We start from the raw sequence: 19,050 nt of genomic DNA on the forward strand, positions 1-19,050 counted from the left end.
TCTTTCTCCTTCAAATCACCATCGACCAGAAGTACCAAAATTTGTACAATTGGATTAATTGTTTTGTTTTAATCATCTCAATAGAAAATATATATCTGATTGTTTGAGGTTTGATATTAATAGAAAATGAAAAGAATATTTTTATAGCAGATGAAGAACACGAAAATAAATATATATTAAAAAAATATGAACTCAAACCTTGATTTTGAGAATTGGACACTTTTAGCTTGTAATTATAACATGAAATCGATCATAAATCACTCCTGGAAACTTTGTGAACCTTTAATTGATCCAGAAAATTTAAAACGAACTCGAATTTTACCCAAAATCACTTCGTTTGACTTTTTCATTGAAACTTTGACCTTGCAATTCGAAATCAAGAGAAGAATTTGAGACTTGATAATTTACAGAAAGTATCATTGGATCATTCCTAATCACACCACGTTTACAGAATTTGAAATGGACTTCGAATTCATTTTATGGCAAAAATCCTTGAAAACAGAGGTTAACGAGACTGTTTCATTAATTCCTTTTGTTTAAATTTATACTCAGCAACATTGTAAATTGATAAATGATATTGAGATGAATATTTGAGTGATATTAAGAGTAATAAACGGCACACAGTTAATTTAAAATAAAAATGAAGTCGTCTATTGTAATTTGATCAAGAACAGATACATAAGTTAAATAAAAAGAAAAATAAAAGTCGAATGGGATTGATAACCGAATTTGGACTGGTTCCAGTGTTTAAAGTTGATTTGTACGAATTCTATAAATCAATTACAGTATGATTGTGAGAGGAACAGAATTTCTTACCAGCTCTTGTTTTCTTTTTTTTCTTTTCTTTTTTTTATATAATTTATTTATGTATCTAATTTAATATTACTAATTAATAACTATGTTAATAAAAATAATAATACTAATAATAATAGCAATAATTATATTAATAATATAAATGATAATGATAAAAATGATAATAATATTATTAATGATAATAGTAATAAACTGTATTATTTTCTAATAATAGTAATAATAATAATAATTTGTATTATATTTACAATACTTATAATAATTTAATGATTTTTACTAGTACTAACAATATTACTTATAATAATATTAGTAATGATAATAATAATAATAATAAATAATAATAATACTGATATTAACAATGATAACAATAACAATTTAAATGTGCCAATTAATATTAATAATACTTATATTAGTATTAATATTAATATTTATTAAAGTAACAACTATATTTTAATTTGTATTATATATTATTAATTATGTAATACTTATATCATATTTGAATTGTTAATATTCATATATTTTGTATTTATTACAATATACATATAATATCAATTATGTATAAAAGTTATATATATATATATATATATATATATATATATATATATATATATATATATATATATATATATATATATTCAGTTTAATTATCTTATATCTCATTTTACATATTTAACTTTACTATTTATATTATATTTCATTATCTCCAATTAATATTATATATATACTTACATTTATATTTACATATTTATTTACACATAATTGTTCGTGAATCGTCGGGAATGGTCGAATGGTAATTGAATGTATGAACATAGTTTTCAAAGTTTTTGAGACTCAACATTATAGACTTTGCTTATCGTGTCGAATTCATGTAAAGATCAAGTTTAAATTTGGTCAGAAATTTCTGGGTCGTCACAGTGGCGGTGACAACGGTGGCGACGGTTGCACAGCTTATTTCATCCACCGTTTTCGACTATGTAGATTTCGATATTTGAAATTTAGCACCGCTTTCTTATCTCTTTCAAGTAAGCCTCAATGATGTTGGGTTACACGAGATAATACTTGTTTATAAGGAAATACAGTAATTTGTTTACATGAGTAATAAGCAACACAAAAACTAACTATAACCACTTTTCTTGCTAGTTGCTGAACTCCAAATTAAGACAGGGGTATCTCATAATTTGGTTTTTAATTAGTTACTGAACAATCATTTCATGATTTAGTTTGGACAATGGCGGAACATCATGAGGACAAAAGAGGGCAGTGGCCCTTCTTGAATTAAAGGCTACTAGTGTAAAAATTGTGGAAAAATAGTCTAGTTTCATTCCTTTTATTAATGTGGCCCTCCCACTCCTAGCTTACTAAATCTATTTGTTCCATGAGTATTTTTATATATCTTCTTTATTTACTTTCCTTTTGCAAATTTGATTCGTCTTATAGTATACTGTCACAACCCAATAAGTTTGTGGCCCAACCCACTAAGATTATGACCCAATTAGGGGTTTTAACCCAAGAACTTCATGGAAGGCCCAAGAACATCATGGAAGCTCCCTAGAACTTTCCCATGAGTTCTTCCATGGAATGGTATAGAATGTCCATGGAAATATCTAGATACATGAAGCTTCTAGTTCTTAGATCTTAGCCATCCATTGTATTTAATCCTAGCCATCCATTTTGTGATATGAGTAGTATAAATAGGGGTGGCCTCATTTGGCACACCACACCTCAAATCTCAAACATTCTCTCTTGTAAAGCATTCTCAAGCAATATAAGTATTTTCTTCAATTCCACTTGTTCTATAATATTTTCTCTTTTGGTTACTTGAATCGTTATAAGGTCCGAGTAAGGCTGACTTAGTAGAGACTAAGTGCCGCACGTGAGCTTATCGAGATAAGTCCGTGACATTTGGTATCAAGAGCAAGGTCGATTCAAGGAGATGGCAACCGAGACCGAGAAGAATGTGAGCGCAACAAGTGGTGTGATGGGTGATGAGACTCGTGGTCGGGTAGAGACTCGCCAAGGAGCCAAGAAGAACCGAGGTACGTCCAAAGACTTTGTCGCAAACTTGGACAAGAGGATCATGGATGTAGAGACATCCATGGACGGCGTGAAAGCAAAGGTCGAAGACGTCCACCAACGTTTGGATGGTTTGGACGGGGACTTTGACGAATTGAAAGATGATTGCAAGAGTGCAATCAACGTGCTAGACGTTGACATGCGACGTGAGATCCATGACTTAAGGGGTATGCTCATGGGTGAGATTACGAAGTTGCGAGGCGAAATGGAGGGGGAGGTCTCCACTATTCACCAACGCCTCGTGGATTTACAAACCAACATGAACTCTTGTTTGAGATTCATGGCTAGTGGGGGTGGCAACACTGGATGCAATGCTTTAAAGGTGGACATTCCCAAGCCGTCACCGTTCGTGGGGAAGCGGGAAGCCCGAGCGGTTGATGATTTTATATGGGAGATGGAACAATACTTGGATGGAGTCAACATAGTGGATGATGCAATGAAGATCAAGACGGCAACTCGTTACCTGAAGGATACCGCAGCATTATGGTGGCGTCGTCGATATGGAGATATCGAGAAAGGTACGGTTACTATTGATACTTGGGATGATTTCCTTACTGAACTTAAGAATCAATTCTACCCCAAGAATGCTCAAAAGGATGCGATGATTCGTCTACGTAAATTACATCATTCCGGGACGATTCGGGAGTATATTAAAGAATTCACGAACCTTAGCCTGGAGGTCCCAGATATTCCCGATGATATTCTTCTCTTCTATTTTCTCGATGGTTTGCAACCTTGGGCTAAAACGGAGTTGGAGAGACGAGGAGTCCAAGACCTTGCCACCGCAATTGCTCAAGCGGAGGCACTAGTCGACCATGCTAATAGGAAAGATTCGTTCAAGTCAAAAGATAAGAAGGTGAGCCATGAGAAAGGTGGGGGAGATAAGCCCGCCCAATCAAGGAATGATAATACACGTAAACCACCAACCGGGAATAACAAGAGCATAAAAACTTCTTACAAGAATGATGGATGTTTCATATGTGATGGACCGCATAGAGCCCGAGATTGTCCGAAAAAAGCTAGCCTTCATGCTATGGAAGCTCAAAAGGTGGGTTGTCAGGATGAGGATGTGTGCATGGGATCAATGCAAATACTCAACACTATCAAGGCCAAGGTGGAGGTACCCAAAGTAATGGCTAAAGGACTCCAATTCGTGGAAGTTTATGTTCGAGGAAACCGGGTACGAGCTTTGGTAGATACGGGAGCTACTCATAACTTTGTCTCCACCGAGGAAGCTAAGAGATTGGGGATTAAAGAGATAAAGGAGGGCGGAATGATGAAGACGGTGAACGCGAATGCTAAACCGATTATTGGAGTGGCTAAAGACGTATATGTGAAGATTGGAGAATGGGAAGGAATGATTGATCTCTCGGTCGTGCCTATGGACGACTTCAAGTTGGTACTTGGGATGGAGTTCCTAGATAAGGTACGCGGTTTCCCTATGCCGTTTGCTAATTCACTGTGTATCTTGGATGGTGAGAAGACTTGTATGGTGTCAACCGAACGTGGAAGCAAGAGTGCATCCAAGTCACTTTCGGCCATGCAATTCAAGAAGGGGTACAACAAGAATGAGACATGCTATTTAGCGGTAGCAAAGCAAGAGACGGTTGAAGATAAGGGAAAACTAGAGGTACCTAAGGAAATTGAGAAGGTCCTTGATGAGTTCAAGGATGTCATGCCCAAGGAGTTACCAAAGAAGTTACCACCTAGAAGGGAGGTTGACCATGCGATCGAGTTGGAGCCGGGATCAAAACCACCTTCCAAAGCCCCATACCGAATGCCACCACCCGAGTTAGATGAGTTGCGAAGACAACTCAAGGAGTTGCTGGATGCGGGATACATGCGACCGTCAAAATCCCCGTATGGTGCTCCGGTGCTATTTCAAAGAAAGAAGGATGGGTCCTTGCGGATGTGTATAGATTACCGGGCACTCAACAAGGTAACTATCAAGAACAAATACCCAATCCCACTTATTGCTGATTTGTTCGATCAACTTGGGAAGGCGAGATACTTCTCCAAGTTAGACTTGAGATCGGGATATTATCAAGTCCGAATTGCCGAAGGAGATGAGGCTAAGACCACATGTGTGACGAGGTATGGCGCTTATGAATTCCTAGTCATGCCCTTTGGTTTAACCAATGCCCCTGCCACATTTTGTACTTTGATGAACAAATTATTCCACCCGTTCCTCGACAAGTTTTTCGTGGTCTACTTGGATGACATAGTCGTGTATAGCGATACCATGGAAGATCATGTGAGGCACTTGAAGTAAGTATTCCAAGTACTAAGGGACAACGAGTTGTATGTGAAGCTAGAGAAATGTTCTTTCGGATTAGAGGAGGTGGATTTTCTTGGACATCGAATTAAAAATGGGAAGTTACTCATGGACGGGGCTAAGGTCAAGGCAATTCAAGAGTGGGAGGCACCAATGAAGGTGACTGATTTACGATCTTTTCTTGGTTTAGTAAACTACTATCGTCGTTTTATCAAGGGATACTCGGCGAAAGCGGCTCCATTGACAGAATTGTTAAAGAAGAATAAAACTTGGTTGTGGGATGAGAAATGTCAAGCAGCATTCGAGGAGTTGAAAGGAGCTGTCATGGAAGAACCGGTGTTGAGACTTCCGGATGTGACCATTCCGTTCGAGTTACACACAGACGCATCGGACTTTGCTATTGGAGGAGTTCTAATGCAAGAAGGTCACCCAATCGCGTTTGAAAGTCGAAAACTTAACGAGACAGAAAGGAAGTACACTGTGCAAGAGAAAGAGATGACAGCGATTATTCATTGTTTGAGGACATGGAGGCATTATCTTTTGGGATCAAGGTTCGTGATCAAGACGGATAATGTGGCAACGAGTTATTTTCAAACCCAAAAGAAGTTGAGTCCCAAACAAGCTCGTTGGCAAGACTTCTTAGCCGAATTTGACTATGTGTTGGAGTATAAGCTTGGGAAAGCCAATGTGGTAGCTGATGCCCTAAGTCATAAGGCGGAGTTTGCAGCGATCACAAAACCACAATTCTTCCTTCAAGATCGTATAAAGGAGGGATTAGAGCATGATTCTATAGCCAAAAACCTTGTTGGATTGGCTCGAGATGGGAAAACGCGAAGGTTTTGGCTCAAGGGTGATCTATTATTCACCAAAGGAGACCGGTTATATGTGCCTAGGTGGGGTGATCTTAGACGGACAATCTTGAAGGAGTGTCATGATTCAAAGTGGGCTGGTCATCCAGGTATCAAGAGGACACTGGCATTAGTAGGAGGCACTTATTATTGGCCAAGGATGGAAGACGACGTAGAGACGTACGTGCGGACATGCCTAATATGCCAACAAGACAAGATAGAGCAACGCCAACCAGGAGGACTATTACAGCCGCTACCTACACCTAAAGGACCATGGGAGAGTGTTTCCATGGACTTCATTACTTGCTTACCTAAGTCGGAAGGGTGTGGGAGTATTATAGTCGTGGTAGACCGGTTTTCTAAGTATGGTACCTTCATAGCCGCATCATCCGAAGTTACCGCAGATGAAACCGCAAAACTATTTTTCAAGAATGTGGTGAAGTATTGGGGGATACCGCATGTGATAGTAAGTGATCGAGATCCGAGGTTCACAGGGCGTTTTTGGACGGAGTTGTTCAAGATCATGGGGACGGACTTGAATTTCTCCACGAGTTTTCATCCCCAAACAGACGGACAGACGAAAAGGGTGAATGCACTATTGGAGCTCTATCTTCGACACTATGTAAGTGCAAATCAACATGATTGGGCTAAGCTTCTTGATATTGCTCAGTTCTCTTATAACATGCAAAGGAGTGAGTCCACGGGGAAGAGTCCTTTTGAGTTGGTGACAGGACGCCAACCATTGACCCCGAATGCTTTGGCCGCTTCATATGATGGAAGCAGCCCAGCCGCTTATAGAACGATGAAGGAGTGGCACGAACAAGCCGACTTGGCGCGAGCATCACTAGATAAGGCGGCCAAGAAAATGAAGAAATGGGCGGATGAGAAAAGACGACATGTTGAGTTCAAAGTTGGGGACCAAGTGATGGTGAAGCTTTTACCTCAACAATTCAAAACATTTAGGAAGGTGCACAAAGGATTGATCCGGAGATATGAAGGCCCATTCCCGGTAATTGGACGTGTTGGGAATGTATCTTATCGAGTTCAACTACCGCCCAAATTAAAGATTCATCCAGTCTTCCACGTAAGTTTTCTAAAACCTTATCATGGGGACGAGGAAGACCCAGAACGAGGAGTTTCCAAACGAGCACCAATGGCAGTTGCGACTTCATTCGATCGTGAAGTGGAAGATATCTTGTTGCATCGAACGGTACGGAGACGAGGTGTGCCGAGCTATAAAGAATACCTAGTTAAGTGGCGTAACTTGCCCGATAGTGAAGCAAGCTGGGAAGCTGAAGACTTATTGTGGCAGTTCACAGACAAAATCAAGAAGTATCACGAGGATCACACGACGAGGACGTCGCGAGCTTAGGTGGGGGAGAATGTCACAACCCAATAAGTTTGTGGCCCAACCCACTAAGATTATGACCCAATTAAGGGTTTTAACCCAAGAACTTCATGGAAGGCCCAAGAACATCATGGAAGCTCCCTAGAACTTTCCCATGAGTTCTTCCATGGAATGGTATAGAATGTCCATGGAAATATCTAGATACATGAAGCTTCTAGTTCTTAGATCTTAGCCATCCATTGTATTTAATCCTAGCCATCCATTTTGTGATATGAGTAGTATAAATAGGGGTGGCCTCATTTGGCACACCACACCTCAAATCTCAAACATTCTCTCTTGTAAAGCATTCTCAAGCAATATAAGTATTTTCTTCAATTCCACTTGTTCTATAATATTTTCTCTTTTGGTTACTTGAATCGTTATAAGGTCCGAGTAAGGCTGACTTAGTAGAGACTAAGTGCCGCACGTGAGCTTATCGAGATAAGTCCGTGACAATACTGTATACTAGTAATATGTTAACCTTTCATTCTAACTCAACTAACTTTTTTAAAATTATATTCAGTTTAGTGTCTTTAAATTGTTTTTGACCTTACGCACAACCCTTACAGTGTAGATTTATTTCATTTGCTAACTACGATTTTAGTTTAAGTATTAGCGGCCAAATTTAAATTTACACTTGTATCTACTATCTATAATATATATTTGTATTATACTTTTGTCATAAGGTTCAAATTTAATTATATATTCATCTTTACATATATATATATATATATATATATATATATATATATATATATATATATATATATATATATATATATATATATATATATATATATATATATATATATATATATATATATATAGAACTATTTGAATACATACTTATATAGAAAATGTGTTTAATTAATCGGCGAGTAACACTCAAACGGTTAAAACGGATTAAGTTGGTCAAAGTCGAATTTAATCAGTCAATTGGTCAAAGTCAAAGTCGTTCAAGTTCAAAGTATTCCTGCCCTCCTAACATTGATGTTCAAGTTCCGTCACTGAGTTTGGACGTTGTCAAATTCGAAAATTGAAAACAAGAGGATATTGGTGGTGGGATATTGGTGGTGGGTGTTTTATGGTTGAATTTTATTATAAAAAAAAATGGTGGTGATTGTTACACCACTAATTTTGTCCATATGTCACCAAACATCAAACATGCATCATTGGATGTGTTGCATAGTAAACACCTTCGTCTTCGAGCAGGGGTAAGATGGGCAATCGCCCACGATTCACATATTTAGAATGGTTCAAAATTTTAAATATATATATTTTCATAGTTTTCAATTAAATTAGATAAAAAACTATTAGAGAACAAATATTTGAGAATAAAACAATTTAGTACGACTGTCTTGAAAACTTTTTCCGTATTGATAAAATTCTAGTATTATATTAAAAAATTCACGTGTAAAGGGGGCTTTTATTTATTTTGGCCCACGGCCTTTAAAATTGTTGAGACAGCCCTGATATTTAGTGGTGTATGAATGAAATTTCGTAATATAAAGATTATCACCAAAGTTACATGTCTTGATATATTTCCATATTTAATATATTTGCTTCAACTTGCGAGGAAAAGAGGTCCTAAATCCATCATTTTTTTTTGACACGTTTTAGTGTTAACTGGTTCAATTACTTTGGAAGGGGCAGACTTATAGTCAATAAGTGGACTAAGTCAACTGTTACTAGAAATAATGTTATATAATTAAACCATTAAACGTTAGTTGTTATACACCAGACCAGATGCTTACCATCTCTTCATGTTCTTAATTACCTGCATCAAAATTTGAAAATTGCAGATTCTTTGGCTTAGCAAATTCAGACATGAGTTTACTCTACTATACACCTGACGTTTCACCTGGTAACTGTAGCAATATTGCTGATCAAGTATTTAGTTATCTCTCCCAAGAAAACTTTCAGACCTTGAACTATATATGTTCCATTGTCGATGATTGGCTAGTTCAAGACAAGTTTAGTGCACCTATGGTGTGGATTGGAATCTATATTGCAGTAGCATCTTTAATTTGTATCCTTGCCATGGCTTCAGATCTGGTACACGGTTTCCGACATCTAAAACTTTGGTTTCCGTCTAAATATTTCTCGCTCAATGCAGCGTCTATCACAGTTATAACCGTCACTATGAAATTGCCGGTGGATTTAAGTAGTCAGATGCCAAGTTACATGGACCAAGCAGCCAAATTAGGAAGTTTGGCTTTTATGTGCGTTATGATGGTTAACTTAATGCCTTCTTTGGCGTCTATGGACAACATGACTCTTGTTGCAAATGTCATAGGTTTGTCTATTCTTGTTATCACCATAATTGTTAATGTTATCATTGATATAAGTACCGGTGTTATCAAGCATACTAAATTCAATCATTTAAGTAGCTTTAGTTTCGTTGACTGTGTTCTGGTTGCGTACATTTATATTGGTATGATGCTCCTGCTACTGGTGATAATGATATCTTCATCGTTAACAATTTCAACCTCAAAGGAAATTTTGGAATCAAAGTATCAAGCCAAAAACAGAACATCTTCAACAGACCAAAGTCTACAACATAGCCAAATGTTTACGGTTGAGAAACTAAGACGATATGTGAGAAGGAATTGGGTGATGGCGGAAACCGGTAGCCCTCAGTTTGTGATGGCTGCTAATCCATTAACCACTGCTTCTGGAGTAATTTGTGTATTTGTTTTTGCCATGAACTTACTCGTCGTGTTTGAAGCTCCGTTTGGATCACATCCAGAAGAAGATGTATACAGATCATCGTACAAGTGGTCGATACTTTTCATTCTCGTAACACAGTCGGTTGGGGTTTTGGTTGGTACTATTGCTCCTGTTTTTAGATGTTTTACAATTTTGAGCTTCAATTTGGTCACTAAATGGGATGGTAATCATCTAAAGGTCTTTAAAGTCGAAAAGTATTGGACCCGTAAATTGTACGAGTGGAAACGAAGTCATGTTGCTTTTCCATCAAGCAGTCGTACATCACGAAATCTAATCTTTAATTCAAAAAAATATGTTCTAAGCATATGCATTATCTTTCAAAAGGTAATCGTCGTATTCTGCAAAGTATTATGGCTCATCCCAGTAGTTGTTTTAACGTTTGTTGTATATTGTTTTTACTGCTGCAAGTCACTCGAGGCGAGGTTATTTCCTCCACCCATCGACTCAGGGACTAACGATGTAAACGCAGAAGTTAGTAATTACGTTTTACAAATTAACGACGAGATGGAGCTCGCTGAGCACACATTAAAAGACATCTCTGACTCTATGAATTTCTTCATCTCAACGGCTGAAAAAGAACAAAACAAGAATCTTTTAAAGTTTCTTGAGAAATCTACAGGATTCAATGGAGTAGAGATCTTCGACAACGATCATGTTCAACCTCTGCTTTCGGTTGAATTTGTTAACAGTTGGAGCTTACCGATAATAACGTTAACATGCATTGCTGTTGCTCTGCCTAATATTTGCAAGGATGTGGTTGAAAGCTTGGTTAAAAATGTTGGAGAAGGTCTTATATACACTCACATAGTAGAAGAAAGCCTCAATAGAGAAAGTGAATATGTAAATATTCGAAAAGTCACTATGACCTTATGGCACGAGATCGAAAACAATCGCAATTGGTTGAAGAATGCAATAAAAGTAGATACTTTTAAAGGGAAAACAGCAATTCAGGTGCTTAAATGGTTTGCTGAGAAAGCTGAAGAAGAAAGTATCAATCACAAAATGGTGAACTCTTTTGAGAGATTGATTGCTGCAAATTCAGTGTACCGAATTTCACGAACAATTTTACTTAGAGATGAAAGCAACGCAGAACCTATTTGTGAACAGCAGCTGTTTGATCTTTTAAATGGCATGATTGCAGACATAATGTCGGCTTGTTTTACCAACTTACCGCACGTGATAAGATTGAAATGTCATGAAAGTGTGATTGAGAAACGAGAGGCGAGTGTCAAGGTTGCTGCAAAGCTACTTGGTAAGACTACGAAGATATTACAAAACCTGGAGACGCGTGAATTACCTAGTATGGAACCTGATAAGATGATGTATATTGATGGGTGGCGTAATTATCTGAAGCAATCAATACCTTAAGGCAATATGTTGATGAGTCTTTATTACATCAAATTTTATCTTTAACAGATGTATTAATGTAAAGTCCCGTGATTAGCTAGCTAAGTACTTTCTGTTACTCAATGTTGAAGAATGTAATGGTTACTGATAGAAAGTACATATAATTATCAAAACATAAATATGCTTAAGCATAACAATACTCGTGTGTATTTGCTGATTTTCACATTCAATTCTGATTTTGACCTATGATGACTTGTAATAGGACAGAATAGAACAGTCAATTACCTCTCATCAGCAACTTCCATGCCAAAACATACTACTAACACTGTGACATTTCGGTAATCCGAGCATCTGTTTAGCTCCAGCAACTTTTTAATAACCCATATTATATAGTAGGTCAAACCAATAAATGAAAATCACAATACAGAGTGTTTAAACATATGCAGTAAATTGAAATAGAAGTTCAACATACTGTAAGTGATGATGTAAATCAACAGTAAGATGAACCAACGATTTGACTAAACCGGTATAAATGAGTCAGCCATTCAAGTGACTAATATGCGTATAAACAGACCAAGAAATTGAAGCTGACCCTGTAACACCATGCTTTAAAATGTTCAAATATATAAACAAAAACTTCAAACTGCAATTATAGTTCCATTCTCACTAGTCACCAGTATTCACTATTTATAATTTTATACTTGCACAATTTATAACATTTTTGGGTAGATATACTTACAACAGAGTCGAACTTGTACACACCGACTTCCCAAATAAGTATATATGCTAAATCACATCAGTAAATTACCAAAAGTTATACATCCTTGCTATATATAATAAACACATGTTGACACATTCTGCAAAAATTTCATTTGTAGCATATCCTCAGTAAGCTAACTCTCAAGCCATTCCCTTTACACGCCTGGCAGGGGCAAATTGAATGTAGATGATAAACGTTAGTATATCACACTGTGTTATTGGAGTTAAACAAAAGAACAAAAAGAAAAAATGAATAATTTAAAGGTCAAAAGATGAGACATAAAAGTCAACTACCTCTCATTAGTGACTTCCCCTGACAAAACACAACAAGACATTCTCGATAACCCCTGCCTGCATCATTGTTTCACTCCCGCCTTTTTCTTGTCTCTGCGAATATATGACTTCATGTTATTCTAGGTTATTAAACGAAAACAAGATAATCCCAATCTTTTAACAAAAATTAAATTATTTAAAAATAAAGTTATAACATACCTTACCCCGGGATAAATCTCCACGAGAAACTATTCAATGATCATGAAGGCATACACCAAAAGTGACTCATTGTCGTAGCATTATAACCTACACGGTTCCATAACAGCCCTAATAGGTAGACAGTAGGTTTATATCAGTCAAACAAGTACTATAATGGATGCATACAATACAAGTGACTTATGCATAGCTTCATGCTAATACAATGTTAAGTCACTTATGCACAAAAAGAATAACAGATTTAACTACCACTTCAATAATTTACAGTACAACATGAATTAAAGTATATACTATGAAAAATACCTTTAATTTTCAGCCATTAAATTGCATTTATTTGCCTTCCATCTTTTCAAGAGCGATCATGGTTCGTGAATCCAGTTCGATCCCGTCCGATATCATCTTATCATAAAGTTTTTGAGCTTCAAAAAAACCTCGCGAAGCATAACCATCAATAAGAGCCGTGTACGCTACATTATCTATTTGCAAACCTCTTTTAATCATTCCACTAATAGGACACATAGCAATCGAAAGGTTATTTGATTTACAATAATTATCAATCAAAACTGTGTACCAAACAACATCGGGAACCATATCTCGCATTTCAGTCCTCATATATCTCGACAAACCACTTAATTCTCCACCACTCGAATTGCAAATAGATCCTTTTCGTTTAACTTTACACACCCCATCGTATAATACTGTATAAGTAATGATATCAGGTTGTAAACCTCGATTTATCATATCAATGAAAAGATTATAAGCTTCTTCTAAACGTTCCCTCCTAAAATAACCATTTAACAAAATCGTGTACATAACAGTACCAGGTGTTATTCCATTTGCAATCATTTCATCAAAAACAAACCGGGCCATCCTCATATCCCCAGCCCGACAATACGCAGACATTAATTTACTATACATAGCCTTAGATGGCCCATTTTCTGATTTCAAGATTGTTTTAAACAACTTTAACGCCCCATCAGTTTCACCTTTTTCACATAGGCTACTAAGGAGTTTTTTGCATAAAGAAGCATGTGTTACTAAAAGCCCGTTTCTTTGTTGCTCAGATAATCTAATAAAAAGTTCATACGCCTTTTCTATATTGTTTGTGTTGCAGTAACCGATCATCATAGTAACATAATTATTCAAACTTTTTCTTGCAAGTTTTTTAAAATATAATCCTGCTTCGTGTACCTTTCCACCTTTACATAATCCATCAATAACAATGTTATGTGTCGCACTCGTGGTTTCAAACCCTAGTGATGTCATAAAAGATAAAAGATCCATCGTTTGCTTAACAAGCCCATGTTTAGAGAACGCACCAATAAGCACATGAATAATAAAAGCATCAGGCTTTAAACCATTCATATTCATCTCATAGTAAAGTTTCAAAGCATTTTTAAGGTCTCCAAGGCGACAATATCCATTAATCAAAGTTGTATAATGCTTAATATCAAGTTTCATCTTCTTAACTTTCATCTCGTTTAGTAACATAACCGCCTCACTCATTTTCCCTAGTTTACATAATGCGTGAATCGTGATATTAAAACAGATTTCATCAAGAAAAATACCGTCTTCCATTGCACTTACAAATTGGTCTACAACATCAGAAAACATCCCATGATGACACAAACATTGCATTATCGAGCTAATTATCACACAATTGGTTTTAATACCCTTTGAAGTCATTTCACAATGAAGTTCAATGGCCTTATGAATATCCCCCTTTTTACAGTAACCTTCAATTAGGGCACCATAACAATATGCATCTGGATTTATTCCTAACAACTTCATTTCAAGAAACACATTTTCTGCATCTTCCAAATTTGATTCCTTAACAAAACCATGAATGACATTAGAATAGGCCAAAACGTCAACCAATGAGTTTGATACTTTAAGTAACTGAAAAGCTGAGTCTGTGTTGCCATTTAAGCACAGCCCTTTGATATATGAACCAAAAATACAACTATCGGGCTCAAATCCAGCTTCTTTCATCTCGTTTATAACATCACGAGCTTCTTTCGCACGATTATTCCTGCTAAGCCCTTTAACCAAAATCCCATATGTGCGCACATCTGGACAAAAACCATTCATCTTTAAATGTTCATAAATCAACATAGCCATATCCACTTTACCATCTTCAACTACCTGGTTCATTAAAAAGTTACATGTACTGACACAAGGAAGAAAGTCACCCTCGATTTTCAACAACACATCAAACGCCTCACCAAATCGACCAAGGCAAACGAACGCTTTAATCAAACCATCAAATCCTCTAACTAAAGATTTCGACCCATCCACATTAATCTCAATCAACATCTCTTCAAACAGATCCGAAACATTAAACCTAAATGCCCCAACTTTATCCTCCATTACCTCTAAAAACAGAAACTTTAACTCATTCATCATACCCCAATAACAAAAAAACCTTATAATCGTCATGTATGTCACAACATCATGCTCAAAACCACTTTCTTTCAAATGGGCAATGAAAAAAAATGCAGTCTTGGGTTTTCTTATTAAAAAGTTCAAAGTTTCAACAACTGACATTTTATCAAACACTTGTTGGGCATAATTGTGTGGGTAGGTACTAGTTATCCTACTGGGATGATTATCGAACACCTGGCTTGGATGATCTAATACAGAGTTTTCATCTGAACTGGAATCTGAGACATCGGTGAATGGTAACTGGGCAAGTGATTGAATCGAATTAAACCGGGAAATCAAGTCATATTTGGCCAGATTACGTCGAGAAACTGACCTGATTAGTGGAATCCACATGGAAGTAACATGGAGATTGCATTTACTTTGAATGTTTATACAGGTTAGGGTAGCCACCTTAATCCACTTAAAGGCTTAGGATATGTTTGGCAAAACTAGCTGGTAGCTGGAGACTAGAAGCTGAAGCTGGTAGTTGAAAGCTGGACCAATTAAAACATGTACGAATTAAAACATCACACATAGCTTGTTTGATAGCATCATAATAGGCAATATCTGGCAAACGGGTCGAGATGGGTCGGGTTGGGTCAAAGATCAAATGGGTTTGGGTCGAAACGGGTCATGGGTTGAAATGGGTCAAAATTAAAGTGGGTCGAACGGGTAGGGTCGAGACCCGGATCGGGTTGGGTCAAGACCCGGGTCAATTGGGTTGGGCTAGTAAAATAAATTTGTTTGTTTTTAGCTGTATGTCCGTCCAGTTGTACGTTTGGACTTGTCATATTGTATAAAAAGTTATAAAAAAAAATTCAGGAATTTTTCTATATTTCTCTCATAAAAAAATTACACAATTGGGCCAACAGCGTAGTTTGTGGTATAATCATAAATTTAACATAAAATAATCATCAAAAGCTTATTGATTGAAATCAATGATCCCATATATATAAATTTAAATAATAGAGAAAAGAAACATTAAATTGGTGAATTAACGAGAACTTTTCAATCACATTACTTTCCAGACATTTAAATCCCGCATAAAAACAGATGGGCGCTATCAAATTTAGCCATAAAAATACCTTTGACATGTAAAAAGTCTAAGTTTAAATTTTTTTACTTGAGTATTCAAGCACAAAAACGTAAAAAAAAAAAAAATATATATATATATATATATATATATATATATATATATATATATATATATATATATATATGAAAAATGAAAACCTTCTGATGATTTCATAAGGAGATTCCAATAGCTTAGCTAGGGTTCTTGAGAACCAGTTGCGATTGAAGAACGGACTAATTTTGAGAACGAATCGCGATTGAAGTAACGAACGGATTTAGGGCATTTGAGAACGAATTGGCTTTGAAGGAACGGATTGATTGATTAGCAGAGTAGCAATAGATTAAGTTGGACCCGATTGGGTCAGAACTACAACCCAATAATTCTTTTCAAATAAAATTGGGCTTTGATGAGGTTTGATAAGGACTCCTTTATTTTTTTTTTACAAACACGTATTTGGACCCAATTGGCAGTGGCGGTACTTAGTAGAACTCAAAAGGGGTATCCGCCCCATCTTTTTCTGAACAAAAAATTTTACGCAAAAAAAATTTTTTTTTTAGTGTTTAACGCTGACAATGAAAAATTTATTAACTTTTTACACTCCCCGTCTGTATTCGAGTTCAAGTTACGCCGGTGCCAATTGGGTCTTAAATTTAAACCCAACCGACCCCATTTTGATATAGTGGGTCTTGTTTGCTAGGTGTAATTAATAGCTATCAATCGAAACATGAACGAATTAAAACATGTAAGCAGCCATCCCTATTGTATCATTCATAACAAAGCAAAAAAGTTTGATAACAACAGCAAAAATAGCTTGATACTTAAGCTAATAACAAGCAACCATCCCTGCTGCATCAATACATATAAGAATTGCAGATACAATTCTTAAATAAATTAGGGTTTACCTCAAAGAAGAATTGTAGCGACGATAATTTGTGTTAATTTGCGAATCGGGAACAACAAAGCTACGCGATTTAGGGTATCAGCTTTCAAATACGAGCTTTTTTTCATTCCAAAAAAGTTTTAAGCGGAGCAACGTCAGGGTTTAAGCAATTGAAGTGAGATGCCTGATTTTCAATACAAGTCCCTTAATTACAGTAATAGTACAATATGGTACCTGGACTACCTGTTAAATTACATTTAGAAAAAGAATGAAAATACCAAAAAAAAATTAGGTAAAGTAATTTTTTATTTTTTTTTTTGAAAAGCAAATTGCATATATAACCATTAAACACAACATGAACCCCTGGTGACCCGTATAGGATCCAACCACATACAATACAGAAAGCACGACAACTATATGGTTGCACGACAACTATACGGTTGCCAAGGTAAAGTAATTTTTATTTACGTCCAAACTTCTCGTACCTCGTATTTGTAACATTAGTTATTGAGTTTTATTTTGGTGAGAAACATAAATTAAAATGGTAACGATCGAACCGACTGCTTGAGTTACAAGTGATGCAAGACCCTAGCTGGTCTCTGCTTGATTAAATCACACGATATAATTGACATAAACTCTTTTGTTGAAACCGTACCTAAACACAATAATACAAGTAAAAATAAATCAATCAAAATAAACAATGCTACTCGTATATACTATTTCAAAGAAACGCAATCCATTGAAACAATCCACTCCCCACATATGCGCACATCTTGACCGGAATGAAGCCTTTTAATTTCAAATGCCTTGTAATTGATGACCAGAAGTTTCTACCTATTTATTGATGTCTCTGGTTTGAAATTGGATCCGAACTATAAGGCTTCCAAGTTGAGATATTCGAGTTCGTTAAGTTTACGCGACAACGATGATGATTTGGCTGTCGGAGGTGCGATCAAAAGTATGTTTGAAAATGCTCGTGGGATGGCCGGAGATGTTTTTGAAGTGGGCACTCCATCATCGGCTACTTGAATTGGTGACGGATCCTCCAACGTCCTCTCTGGGAGGGAAAGAAATGGTGCTCCGGTACGATGACCATAAAAAAAACGCAGCAACCGAGCATTGTCACCATCCAAACACACTAACATATCAGAGTAACTTTTTATTTTCCAACATTGCATAATGTAAAATATGTTCCAATCCCTTATGTTAATGATTCGTCTGAAAAAAAAAAAAAAGAGTATCCAGGGTCGTACTAACACTAAATCATCATTTGTGTAAAAATTATCAATCGACGACTGTTGTTAATTTGATATGTTGGTATCTAGGCTTGGTAAAATATATGCATTGTGTGGATGATCGCGTGCTCATATGTCCTAACTCCTATTTCTTAAAATTGATTCTTCAGGCTTGATGTAAAGCTGCTTATAGATATTTAAGTGGGATGTTAATCTACAGGTGAGTTTTATCATCTTGTGTTTGCATACCTTTCTGCGGTTTTCTAAGGATACTGAAAAAATAAAAAATATGAAATTGAATCTGCATAACCTTCTTGATGTCAAATTCAACGCGTAAATAAAATTTTCAATTGGCGCGTAGTTTAATTCACTTCCCGCAAGCGCCTTGCTTACAAAGTAAACTGGCTTCTGGACTTTATTCCTTTCTGCAACAAGCACTGAACCAAATGCTTCATTCGCAACCGAAATATAAAGATATAATATTTCACCATCTACCGGCGCAATCAATGTAGGTAGCGTAGCAAGTAATTGCTTCATTTCTTGAAATGCCTTATCTGCCTCTTTTGTCCATACAAAGTTATTCTATTTCAAACACCCTTTAAGTGTGCGGAAAAAAGGCATCTGTCTTTCCGCGGCCTTGGACAAGAACCTAGTCAAAGCCGCAATCATTCCAGTCAAACTTTTTTTTTTTTTTTTTTTTTGTTAACGGTGGAACCCC

General features: G+C 36.3%; 2 protein-coding genes across 5 annotated transcripts; one reads left to right on the forward strand and one right to left on the reverse strand.

Annotated features, from left to right (window-relative positions):
• The first annotated feature begins 9,144 nt into the window (after window positions 1–9,144).
• LOC139847703 (uncharacterized) lies at window positions 9,145–11,638 on the forward strand. The gene is made up of 2 exons (XM_071837426.1): window positions 9,145–10,447; window positions 10,532–11,638. Exons 1-2 carry the CDS (start codon window positions 9,221–9,223, stop codon window positions 11,489–11,491), a joined length of 2,187 nt encoding a protein of 728 aa, XP_071693527.1. The 5' UTR covers window positions 9,145–9,220; the 3' UTR covers window positions 11,492–11,638.
• Window positions 11,639–12,136: 498 nt separating this feature from the next.
• LOC139847251 (uncharacterized) lies at window positions 12,137–17,207 on the reverse strand. Of its 4 annotated transcripts, none has more exons than XM_071836914.1 (6): window positions 17,120–17,207; window positions 15,477–15,636; window positions 13,022–15,403; window positions 12,722–12,829; window positions 12,524–12,616; window positions 12,137–12,392 (listed from the first exon to the last, which is right to left on the reverse strand). In XM_071836914.1, exons 2-3 carry the CDS (start codon window positions 15,516–15,518, stop codon window positions 13,049–13,051), a joined length of 2,397 nt encoding a protein of 798 aa, XP_071693015.1. In that variant the 5' UTR covers window positions 15,519–15,636; window positions 17,120–17,207; the 3' UTR covers window positions 12,137–12,392; window positions 12,524–12,616; window positions 12,722–12,829; window positions 13,022–13,048. The 4 variants fall into 4 exon arrangements, with proteins under 4 accessions (XP_071693015.1, XP_071693014.1, XP_071693013.1 ...); XM_071836913.1 differs by lacking the exon at window positions 17,120–17,207 and adding an exon at window positions 16,376–16,536; XM_071836912.1 differs by lacking the exon at window positions 17,120–17,207 and adding an exon at window positions 16,376–16,536 and having other exon boundaries at window positions 12,727–12,829; window positions 13,022–15,636.
• Window positions 17,208–19,050: the final 1,843 nt, after the last annotated feature.

Source organism: Rutidosis leptorrhynchoides, chromosome 5, assembly GCF_046630445.1.
Source record: "Rutidosis leptorrhynchoides isolate AG116_Rl617_1_P2 chromosome 5, CSIRO_AGI_Rlap_v1, whole genome shotgun sequence".
Lineage (NCBI taxonomy): Eukaryota > Viridiplantae > Streptophyta > Magnoliopsida > Asterales > Asteraceae > Rutidosis > Rutidosis leptorrhynchoides.